Below are 12,846 nucleotides of genomic sequence, written 5' to 3' on the forward strand. Positions count from 1 at the left end.
CCCAAACCTATGGGATGCAATGAAAGCAGTACTGAGAGGAAAACTCATAGCCCTAAGCGCTTCCAAAAAGAAACTGGAGAGAACATACATCAGCAACTTGACAGCACAGCTAAAAGCTCTAGAACAAAAGGAAGCAGATACACCCAAGAAGAGTAGACGGCAAGAAATAATCAAAATTAGGGCAGAAATAGACCAAATAGAAACAAAAAGAACCATCGAAAGAATCAACAAAACCAAGAGCTGGTTTTTGAGAAAATCAACAAGATTGATAAACCCCTAACCAAACTACCTAGAGGGCCAAGAGAGAGTATACAAATTAACAAAATCAGAAAAAAAAGTGGAGACATAACAACTGAAACTGAGGAAATTCAAGAAATCATCAGATCCTACTACAAAAGCTTATACTCCACAAAGTTGGAAAATATGGAGGAAATGGATGAATTCCTAGACAGATACAAGATCCTAAAGTTAAACCAGGACCAGGTAAACCATCTAAATAATCCCAAAACACCTAAAGAAATAGAAGAAGTCATCAAAAGCCTCCCAACCAAAAAAAGCCCAGGTCCAGACGGGTTCAGTGCAGAATTTTATCAGACATTTATTGTGAACTTAACACCAATACTCTCTAAACTATTCCACAAGATAGAATCAGATGGAATACTACCTAACTCATTTTTTGAGGCTACAATAACCCTCCTTCCTAAACCACACAAAGACCCTACAAGGAAAGAGAACTTCAGAACAATCTCACTTATGAACATTGATGCAAAAATACTCAACAAAATCCTTGTAAACCGAATCAAAACACATCAAAACGATCATTCACCATGCCCAAGTAGGCTTCATCCCTGGGATGCAGGGATGGTTTAATATAAGGAAATCCATCAATGTAATCCACCATATAAACAAACTCAAAGAACAAAATCACATGGTCATCTCACTAGATGCTGAGAAAGCATTTGACAAAATTCAACACCCCTTCATGTTAAAAGTCCTGGAAAGAACAGGAATCCAAGGTCCATACCTTAACATAATAAAAGCAATATACAGCAAACCAACAGCCAACATCAAACTTAACAGTGGAAAACTTGAAGCAATCCCACTAAAATCAGGGACTCGACAAGGCTGCCCACTCTCTCCCTACCTATTCAACATAGTACTGGAAGTCCTGGCTGGAGGAATTAGACAGCAAAAGGAGATCAAGGGGATACAAATTGGAAAGAAAGAGGTAAAAACATCACTCTTTGCAGATGACATGATAGTGTACTTAAGTGAGCCCAAAAATTCCACCAGAGAACTCCTACAGCTGATAAACAAGTTCAGCAAAGTGGCTGGATACAAAATTAACTCAAACAAATCAGTAGCCTTCCTATATTCAAAGGACAAACATGTGGAGAAAGAAATTAGGGAAAAATACCCTTCACAATAGTCACAAAAACTATGAAATACCTTGGTGTGATTCTAACTAAGCAAGTGAAGGACCTATATGACAAGAACTACAAACCTCTAAAGAAGGAAATCGAGGAAGATCTCAGAAAATGGAAAGATCTCCCATGCTCATGGATTGGAAGGATCAACATTTTAAAAATGGCCATCCTACCAAAAGCAATCTACAGATTCAATGCAATCCGCATAAAAATTCCAACCCAGTTCTTCATTGAGTTGGAAAGATCAATGTGCAATTTCATCTGGAATAACAAAAGACCTAGAATAGCGAAATCTATCCTCAACAACAAGAAAACATCTGTGAGAATCACTATCCCTGACCTCAAGCTATATTACAAAGCAATTGTGCTGAAAATTGCATGGTACTGGTACAGAAATAGGCATGTGGATCAATGGAATAGAATAGAAGATCCAGAAATGAGCCCTCAGGTATATGGTCACCTGATTTTTGACAAAGGAGCCGTAAACATCCAATGGAAGAAGCACAGCCTATTAAACAAATGGTGCTGGTCCAACTGACACTCAGCATGCAAAAGAATGAAAATAGATGCTTTCTTATCTCCTTGTACAAAGCTCAAGTGTAAGTGGGTCAAAGATCTCCACATTAAACCAGATACACTGAAACTATTAGATGAGAAAGTAGGGAAAACCTTAGAACACATAGGCACAGGAGAAAATTTTCTGAACAAAACACCAATGGCTCAAGCTCTAAGGTCAAAGATTAACAAATGGGACTTAATGAGATTGCAAAGTTTCTGTAAGGCTAAGGACATTGTCAAGAAAACAAAATGGCAGCCAACAGAATGGGAAAAGATCTTTACCAACTCCACATCAGATAGAGGCCTAATATCCAAGGTATACAAAGAACTCAAAAAGCTAGACACCAGAGAATCAAACAACCCTATTTTAAAAATGGGGTACAGATCTAAACAAACCGTTCTCAACTGAGGAATATCGAATGGCTGTGAAACATATAAGGAAGTGCTCCACATCCTTAGCCATCAGGGAAATGCAAATCAAAACAACCCTGAGATTCCACCTCACACCAGTCAGATTGGCCAAGATCCAAAACTCAGATGACAGCAGATGCTGGCGAGGTTGTGGAGAAAGAGGAACACTTCTCCACTGTTGTTGGGGTTGCAAACTAATACAACTACTCTGGAAATCAGTCTGGCGATTCCTCAGAAAATTGGACATAGTACTACCTGAAGATCCAGCTATTCCACTTCTGGGCATATACCCCAGAGACACTCCAATATACAACAAAGATACATGCACCACAATGTTCATAGCAGCTCTATTTATAATAGCCAGAAGCTGGAAAGAACCCAGATGTCCTTCAGTAGATGAATGGATACAAAAATTGTGGTACATTTACACAATGGAATACTACTCAGCCATCAGAAACAATGACTTAACCAAATTCTTAAGAAAATGGCTACATCTAGAGAATATCATCCTGAGTGAGATAACCCAGTCACAAAAGAACAGACATAATATGCAGTCACTGATAGTGGGATGCTAACCCCAGAGGCTTGGACTGCCCCAGAAACAACTCACAGACTGTGTAGTTCAAGAAAAAAGGAAAAGAAAAGAAAAGAAAAGAAAAGAAAAGAAAACAAACAAACAAACAAAAAGTCATGCTCAATCCTTACACACCAAGAACACGTTGACTAATTCCGGGTTACACCCTGTTTTACATGTACTTTTTGCTCATTGTAAATAGTAAGACCTTAATGGAGAGTATCAAACCTTAAAAAAAAAGAGAAAAAAAAAAGCCAAGCACTGACACAATTGTATTTGTATACATTTATGCAAAAATGTTTAAAATTTTTTCTTTTATCTTTGTTTTTTAAAATGAAGTTTAAAAAAAATAAAAAAACATTTAATCTCCAGTAGAAAAAGAGGGAATCAACTGGAAGGATGGACCCAGAATTGTTCCTATCTAAAGAACTGTAGAGACAAAGATGGAAAAGAGACTGAAGGAGATCCAGTGACCAGCCCAACTCTGTAAATTCAGAGATTGTTCAATTTTGGCCAACACATATTTGGTCCATTTAATCTTTTTTTAAAAAAAGTTTATGAATACACTCTAAAAATTAGATACAACTCGGACTTTCAGAATAAAAATTAGACGCTCTGGAAAGAATGTATACGCATCATCAGTCAATCGCTAAACACTGTATAAAAGCAAGAGGTAGCTGCTATTTCCTAAATTCCAGGCCACATAAATTCCCACCTGGTGCTGTCTTAGACAAAAGGTAGGCATTGTGTAAGAACTGACACCCAAGCCTGTCTGCTAATCTGCTAAACCTGGGTCAGGAAGGGTAGTTCTAGGAAGGACTTTAATTATGAAGATATACACCAGGAGATCATGTCACATTTAACTCCAATCACCAGTGCCAGTCCTGCTATTACCAGTCACTTAACCTTATACTTTACTTAAATTAAAGACAGTCTTGGCTTAAAACTTAGGCTTCTTAACAATTTGGCTAATTTATACTGATGCTAACAAGACTTAAAAGTAAACACTGTATTACACAGATGACTGTTATAGTTTGGACATAAAACACTAATTTCAAGATCATGTGTTAAATATTTCGTTCCTACCTTGAGGTAGTATGTTGGAAGACTGTGAAACTTAACAGGTGGGATCTATGTGCAGACAGTAGTTCCTGGGGGTAGATCCTCGAGAGTACTCTCTCTGACTACTCAGTCTCTGTGGCGTGCCCTTGCTAGCATACTGCTTTCCTTTACTTAGTAGCTGGACAGTGTTCCACTGTGATGGGCCCAGAATCAACAGTCAGGGACTCAAGACTGAAACTTATGAAACTGAACTAAAACACATCTTTTTCCCATTCAAGTGGTTCTCTCAAGTATCTGGTCACAATTACACAAAAAGAATTAAAGCACTAATTCGTGTTCAGAGTCAATTAAACAGGCAGCTTAGAAAATACATTAAACCTTTCCAGGATGCAATTAATATAAAAAAAAAAAAAAAAAAAAAAAAAAACAGAACTTTTTGGTTAGCTCTTGAGATTTACTTCTTATTTTTAAATTTTCAAAGATCAAAAATTACAATTGTCAAAACCCAACAAAAGAGTTAGTTATATATAACTTTTAAAGCAATAAAACATTACATTTCTATCAATTCTATCAACTCAGTTTTTACAAGTATCAATGTGTATGATCTATATATGTGTGTATATACATACACATATATACATGTATCTGTAGTGTATATATATATATGTATATATGTATGTATGTCTGTATATATATATTATAATTTTTCATTCCTTATAAGTAGAGATGTAAAATGTCTGTTTAAAAAAAAAATGATAACAAGCGCTGGAGAGCTGGCTCAGTGGTTAAGAGCACTGACTGCTCTTCCACAGGTCCTGAGTTTAATTCCCAGCAACCACATGGTGACTCACAACCATCTGTAATGGGATCAGATGCCCTCTTCTGGTGTGTCTGAGGACAGCGACAGTGTACTCACATACATGAGATAAATAAATAAATCTTTTTAAAAAATGATAACAAGGCTAGACTTTCATGACTCAACAGCTTAGCTAGTATAATTTGTTTGGCCTAAGAAAAACTATGTCTGATACCGACTGTCATGTTTTCCCAGAATAGCTAGCTATTAAGACTTTGCTGACCTCTTCATCTCTCTTTTACCCCTTACTCAAACATGTTCTTTCTTAAAGACTTCTCTTCACTTGTGCAGCTATGTTCATAGCAGCTTTATTCATAATAGCCAGAAACAAGAAGCAACTTAGATATCCCTCAGTGGAAGAATAGATAAAGGAAATATGGTTCATTTACACAATGGAATACTGTTTTAGCTATTGAAAACAAAAACAATATGAATTTTTAGGCAAATGGATAGAACTTGAGAATATAGCCTAAGTAAGGTAACCCAGAGCCAGAAAGACACATATGGTATGTATCATTTATAAGTGGACATTAGCCATAAAGTGCAGGACAATCATGTTATAATCCTCAGATCTCCAAAGAAACTGGGTAATAAGGAGGTCCCAAGGTCAGATGCTCGAATCTTACCGAAGAGGAAACTAATTAGTCATTGGAAGTGGATGGAGAGAAGGAATGGGGTAGGGACAGGAGGTGAGAGGAACAGGAATGGTAATCGATATGGGGAGAGGGAGGGTTTGGGAGAGGGCTAAAAGTGGGGATGAAATCCGTGGGGGGCATCTCTGGGACTAGCTGAACACCTGGTACTGGGGAGGATAAGGGAGGCTATGGGGGTAAGCCTAGCTGAGATTTCTAACCAGAGGAGGATACAGAGACTGAAACTGCCACCTCCTCTAGTCAACAGAACTTCCAAAGGAATGAGGGGGACATCGACTGAAAATTTGTCTTGCCTACAAGATATGCAGGGATAAAGATGGAGCAGAGACTGAGAGAACAGCTCCATCTTTATTATGCAACCAATGACCCATCCCATGGGGAAAAACACACCCCTGAAACTATTAATGAACTATGCTTTCGGACAAGAACCTAGCATAACTATCTCCTGAGAGGCGTCATCCAGAAGCAGAGGGAGGCAGATGCAGAGACCACAGACAAACATCAGGAGGGGGTCAAGGAATCTTTTGGAAGAATGGGAGATAGAAATGAGCAAACCAGAGGGGTCAAGGACACCACAAGAAGACCTACAGAGTCAACTAACCTGAGCCTCTGGGGCACTCACAGAGAGCTCACCCACCAACCAGAGAGCATGCAGGGGCTAGACTGCATTTGTAGCAAATTAACAGCTTGGTCTTCATGTGGGATCCCTAACAAGTAGAGCAGGGGCTGTCTCAGTCTCTGTTGCCTGCCATTGGATTCTCTTTCCTCTATCTGGACCGCCTGGTAGGTCCTCAGTGGGAGAGGATGTGCCTAGCACTGCTGGGACCAGATCTTCTGGGACTTGGGGGTACCCACGGGGAGTTCCTCCTCCTCTTAGTAGAAGGGGAGGGAGCAATGGGTGAAGGAACTGGAAGGAGAGGAGAAAGGGCCTGTGATCAGGTGTAAAGTGAATTATAAAAAAATGATTGGAGGAAAAAAAAAGTAAGCACATTCACTATATAGTGTTTCTTATACTCCTCTCTCTTCAGGGAAGTTGTATTTCTTATTTATTTATGGTATTATGTAGGTACTATCCTTCAATTATACCAAATGAAGATATTGCATATTAATGTGAAGATATGTAGACTATGCATTAAACCAATGGCTATTAATACTTAAAAAGCTGACATTATCGATCACTATGTAAAAAATAGTAGAAGCAGACTTTAGAAACAACATGGATAGGTAGGAGTGGTGGCCAACACCTGAGGGGCAGAGGCACTGCGAGTTCAAGGCTAACCAGGACTATAAAGGAAGAACCTATCTCTAAGCATGAAAAAGATAAAACAAGATGTGAGTATGTTTTATATATAACCGAGTGTGACAACCATCTCACTTATTTCTCCCTTGATATTTTTTGCAATATATTCATATCTATGGTTTCTTTCCTTTAAAAAATATTAGGAACACTGTCTTACATTTTCCAGCTCCCTGACTACACTATTATATTATTTGAAAAATAATTGGGAATATACACTAAAAATGAAATAATAGTCAGTAACCTGACAGGTAAAGGGAAGAAAGGAGACAAAAAAATCTCAAGGAGAAATGAGCACATTTACAAATATGAATTTATAATTATATATGAATAATACCTTGTATCAAGTACTCTATCAAATTTCCAAAGTTATTTCAAGTTAAAAAATTTACCTATATTAAAATAAAAAATTAAAAAGCAAAGTTAAAAAGTGGTCTTACGGTGATGATTCCAGAACTATGCTATTAGCTTGCGTTGATGATGGAGATCTCTGACTTACAACATCCTCACTGGGGGATGTGTGAACCATGTGGTCTACCAAATGACCAACAGAAGACGGCCGAACCCGGGTCCCTTCTTGTGTGTATGAAGAATTTCGACTGAATGAAGAGAAACAAAGTCTGAACAACAGTATACTTTGATTTTCCCTGTTCTTTTTAAAAATCGTATGTTTTCATGAGAAAGTGAGTGTGTTTGTGTGTAAGAGCCTATGTTGACTACACAGAATCTCTAACAGTGATAAACAGTGTGATAAAGATGAAAACACAGTGATGTAAGACATGCCTGCAGTCTACTCTTCTCTCCTGGTGTTACTTGGTTTCAGCCACTACTCATCTTATGCCTTATTCAACATTTTACATTTGTTACCTCATCAAGACTCTATAACGCTATATAACAAAGATGCTGGGGTTAAAGGCACGTGTCCATCAACAATTAGAATTTTGTAGATAAGAAAATGAGACAGAAATTAACTTCAAGATTCAGTGACTCTAGAGCCACTGCTTAATCACTATGCTGTTCTGTCTCTTTAAAAAATTCATACTGTCCTTAAAATTATTTCATTCCCTAGAAACTTAATCCTAGCTATTTCTATTATTTAGATTGTCTCTCTTACACTTCCCCTTCCCCACTCCTTGCCTTGCTTGTCTTAAATTGCCCTCCTTCTACTGCATATTTAAAGAAGCTTTCCCTTTCTTTTTATTACCTATTCCAAAACCTGTCAGATTTGTAAGAAATGCTAGACTGTAACACACACACACACACACACACACACACACACAAGCATGCACGAATGTACGAAGAGAGTGAAAGAGATAAACCCACACATAAAAAGGTAAAATAAAGAATTTTCTTGAAAATTTGATTAAAGAACACAATTTTTTATAAACTGTGATCTTTAGGTAATAAAGTGTGTAGCCACTGCTGTACACAAGGTTAGAGCTGTACCACACGGTCCTTGGTCCAGCTCTACCTGAGCTTATGGGGCTATGGGGCTACTGTTAGAAATCTTTTCTGAGGCAACAGGAAGTATTAGAGCTCTGCATCACAATCACTCAAACAAAGCATTTTCAAACAATTTATACCTCCTTAGAAATTCTGGTAGAAATCTACATGAAAATAAATGGACTATGTAAAAAACAGTTTTTTGTCATTTTCAAGTCATGACTAAATCCTGAATTACTCTTCTGGTGAAAATCAACTGCTGAGAAAAATAAAGGCTGTTCAATTTTCTACTTGCTCATTCCCTAAGGCTATTTTAGGTTACTTTTACAATGAGCAGCAAGCACAGAGGCAATAATGTTTGAAGTAACAAAACCCATGTTTGGGACTGGTGAGGTGGCTAATCAGGTAAAGGCATCTGCCACCAAGCCTGAGTACCTGGTTTCAATCCCAGGGATCATAGAAGGAAAAAACTTACTCCCCCAAGTTGTTTTCTAGCCTCCATATGTCCACTGTTGCATATACATGCCCACATGTCCTTATATATAAACAGAGAGAGAGGGAGGGAAGGAGGGAGGGAGGGAGGGAGGGAGGGAGAAGCCCACACTTTAAAAAAGTAAAATACAATAACTTGTTTTTGAAAATTTGATCAAAGGACTTAAATTTTTATAAATTGTCATCTTTAGGCAAAAAAAGTATGTAGCAAATAACTTAGAAAGCACAAAATGCAAGCATGACACAGGCTTGCCACTTACTGGGTGGGAGTTCCAGGTGGAGATCGGGATGGGAGGCTTTGTGTTTCTAACCTGTCATCAGATAAAGAATTTCTGCTGACTACTTCCCAATCCATTAATTTCCGTGCCAAAGGCTTACTTGGAGATCTGTAGAAAATATATGAACAATATATAAAAAGTCTTGTTTTTATATAACGAGTCAAATCATAAAATTCATTTTAATAACTCATAGTCAAAGAATTTGCTTATTATGATATAATGCAAATTATATCATGATTTGATAATATTATAATTCTCAAAAGGCTTTATTTGCTTTATATGACAAAATAAGGATGGATCTATGAAGAATAAGAAAACAAGAGATATTTTAAAAAAGATATAAAGAGAAGCAATGAGTAGTTTGCTAACAAACACTTTCTCAAATTTCAAATGTTCTTGCTTGTAGAGTACTGAACAGTTCCTACCACACCATCTCCTCAATGACTTTCTCAATTTCTGCTTCGATGAGGAGAGGTCCAAAACAGATAATCATACATGCTAAATGTTTTTTTCTCTTTTATATAGAGTATGGTCAGTGAATTTTTTTCCCTTTGTTTCTGAAAAAAACTTTCTGTATCTTGTACCTTGTAGTAGGTAACAAAAGGGTATTTTTAAAAAAAGATTTACTCTAATTTTAGTTATTTATATGTATTGTTGTATGTGTCCATGCACATAAGTGTGGGTGCCTGCAGAGGCAAGAAGAGGGCATCAGATCCCTCAGAGCTAAAGTAAAAATTAGGCTGCTATACTCTGCCTGGGATGAATTCTGGAAAATTAATTTTAGTCTTCTGCAAGAGCAGCAATGGCTCCCAACCACTAAAAGATGGCTCCAACACAAAAGGATGTTTTATTATCTTTTGTCAGCTATGACAGTGTTAAAATAGAATTAAGAGACCTGTTAAGAGAAAAGGTACTAATCTCCACAGATCAGATGGTATAACTATTCAAAGACATAAGCCCTTAGAATTTTAGGAATGTTAACAAAGTCTTCAACATGCAAATTTAAGTATAACCGAAATCTCCTTTTCTTAAATGTGTACATTTTTGATATGTAAAATTATTCTAGAAGTTAATAAAATGATCTGTGACATATATAACACATAATAAATCACCTTATATGCTTTTTATTTCAGTAATAAGTTCCACAGGAGTCATAAAAATCATGTATGTTATTTTCAATTACATTATAATAAAATAGATATAAACATACTACTGCAAAAATCAGATCATAAATTTTTTTAAATGCAAGCACTTATTTGTATAAAATAGCACAGTAGGGTGGCTGAACACAAGAGAATTCAAACAAAAGCTGTGTAAACCCGAGCTAAACCAAACACCTCCCTAGGTGAGAAGCTCCTGCCAGCTATTAGCTGCCAAGAGAGAAGGGGTCAGTTTTCTTTGATGATGTGGCATCTGATAAGTCTACCAAGCTCTAGAAGAAAGCTACACTTCCAAGACTGTCTGGGCAACGCAGATTGGCCATGATGGAGAAACAAAGACAAAGAGCACAACAAACACAAAGCTGGGGGGCAACAGAGGAGTGGGTCTAGAAAGACTTGGGTAAGAGCAGGTGAATATGGTCAAAATATATTGGACAGAACTCAAAAGAACATATAAAACGTATTTAAAAAACAATTAAAGCTATTTTTTGGTCATGGCCCATTATATTCAAAGATCTCCATTCTGTGAATTATATTTTCAGGTTCCCAATAATAATAAAGACTACTGTACATGAACTTAGATATCTGGAAGTTTTTCTGCCTTAAAAATTAGCCATAATTTCTCTCTTATCATATATTATATTAATTTATATAAATTAAGAAAAAATACAAAGCAAAGTACAAAGTAAATGCAAAATTAAGTACTTCAAACAGATTCGAAGAGTGAAATCAGTGTGTACCTAAGTCCAGTGTGATTAACTTGTAGTTGCAGCCATAATCTCCTTTCTGACGCATTAACTGTGGCCTTAGAGAAAGGCAGTGCTCAGCAAATGGTACTTCACTGTGTTTTATGTCCGCAGTAGGAAGCATTAAAAAAAATCACAGCTACTGGAAACACTGAATTCTAATTATGGCCTATAATAGAAAATTGTTTCTATACTAAATATCTAAACTCACAGGCACAACAGGGTTGTGACATACCTCTTTACACCTAATTTTATGAAAATCTATATTTTCAGAACAATGTTTTAGACCCTTTAAAGGTTTGTTAAATAAATCTGGTGAGATGGCCCTGGCTCTTCTTCCAAAGGACCCACTATCCACATGGCAGTTCACAACTGTCTGCAACTGCTATTCCAGGGGATCCAGCAACCTCATACAAACTTACACATGCAGGTCAAACACCAATGTATATAAAATAAATATAAAAGGTTGTTAAATTATGAATAATAAATATATATGAATCGAAACCATGCAAGTTATCGTATCATTTCAGGATTTCATAGCCAAGCCCTGTCAGTCTGACCTAATCTCTTTGAACTCTAAAGCCAATGTGCATCTTCTAAAAGAGACATGTTGCTACTGGTAAGCAACAGCAAACAAAAAGGACAGACTCAAAGTTCATTTTCCAAATGTAAAGTCGAAGTAATTTAAACACAAAGACATCTTCCTATCACCATGAGTTTTAGTTTACGACTTGATTTGAATTCTGGACACCATTAGATTTAACCCCTCACAGTGGAGAGCACATAAATTCAATTAGTCACAAATGAGAATATACTGTGTAACCTCTTCAATTTAAAACATAAAATCTCAGACTTACCATAATTTATCACCTATAGTTCTTTTACTAGTTTTAATCCTTACTATTCACAAACTAGTCTTTCCTCATATATTAGACTAAATGTAAGTGATGAGAGCTAAGATTAATTACTAAGAGAAAAAATTCGTATGAAGAATTGAAAATCCAGCATACTTACCTACTACAAATTGTCTGAACACTTCATTTTTGGTAATGAACTAAACATGTTTGGAAATGTCTTGAGTTAACTAAATTTCAGGCATACTACTTTATTAACAGTTTTAACCTCAGAGACCCACCCACTCAAGCTTGCTGTCTATGTTTCCTGTTCTGAGCGGAAATTTCAGAGAAAAAAATACCACACTGTTAGCAATGTGGTGAGTTTATTTTCTGACCATGGCACCTTATTTTTCTGTTGAAGAAGAATATGGTCTCATCTCTTCCTCAGATATTATTATATGATAACTGAAAAAATGTGAAAGCAATTAAAAAAGTAGACATATAAGGGCAAATGGGGTCATTAGTGGTAAAATTGTTCATATGAAGTTTAAGGCCCTTTTTAATCTTCCTACTTACACTGTCATTTCAAGTTCTAAGAGAGACAATGAATCTGGAATTCTCAACCAAAATGATCTAATTCTTGCTAAAACTAGTAGAGAATTTTAGTAGTTAGTTATGAGGTAGAGCCTGATATAAAACAATCTCTGTAGCTAGTGCACACCATTAATCCCAGCATTCAGGAGACAGAGGCAAGCAATCTCTTGGAGACCAAGTCTGGTCTACAAAGCAGGTTCCAGGACAATCGATGCTACACACAGAAACCCTATCTGGAAAAACCAAACCAAACCAATAATAACAACAATAACAAACAAACAAATCAAAACAATCCCAGGAAAGCACAGACTTTCAGAGGCAGAACAATCATTAAGACAGCCCAGCACTATTAAAACTCCTCCCCAAGACAGTACTGAAGTTGAACATTTGGCTAACATGTGTAAGACCCTAGGATTTGAGAACCTAGCATCTTTAAAAACATCTATATCCTCCCTGCCC

The 12,846-nt window shown here is 36.7% G+C and overlaps 1 protein-coding gene across 4 annotated transcripts in view; it reads right to left on the minus strand.

Moving 5' to 3' along the window:
* Nucleotides 1–12,846, minus strand: part of PTPN4 (protein tyrosine phosphatase non-receptor type 4) — a 153,233-nt gene that overhangs the window by 42,866 nt on the left and 97,521 nt on the right. For 3 of the 4 annotated variants that reach the window (XM_080918095.1, XM_080918093.1, XM_080918094.1), the window contains exons 14-15: nt 9,034–9,159; nt 7,279–7,437 (exon numbers count right to left, since the gene is read on the minus strand). In XM_080918095.1, the coding sequence (XP_080774221.1) occupies nt 7,279–7,437; nt 9,034–9,159 (285 nt within the window). The remainder of the gene's footprint in view (nt 1–7,278; nt 7,438–9,033; nt 9,160–12,846) is intronic. The other variant, XM_080918096.1, reaches the window with a different exon arrangement.

This window comes from Micromys minutus, assembly GCF_963924665.1.
Source record: "Micromys minutus genome assembly, chromosome: 6".
Classification (NCBI taxonomy): Eukaryota; Metazoa; Chordata; class Mammalia; order Rodentia; family Muridae; genus Micromys; species Micromys minutus.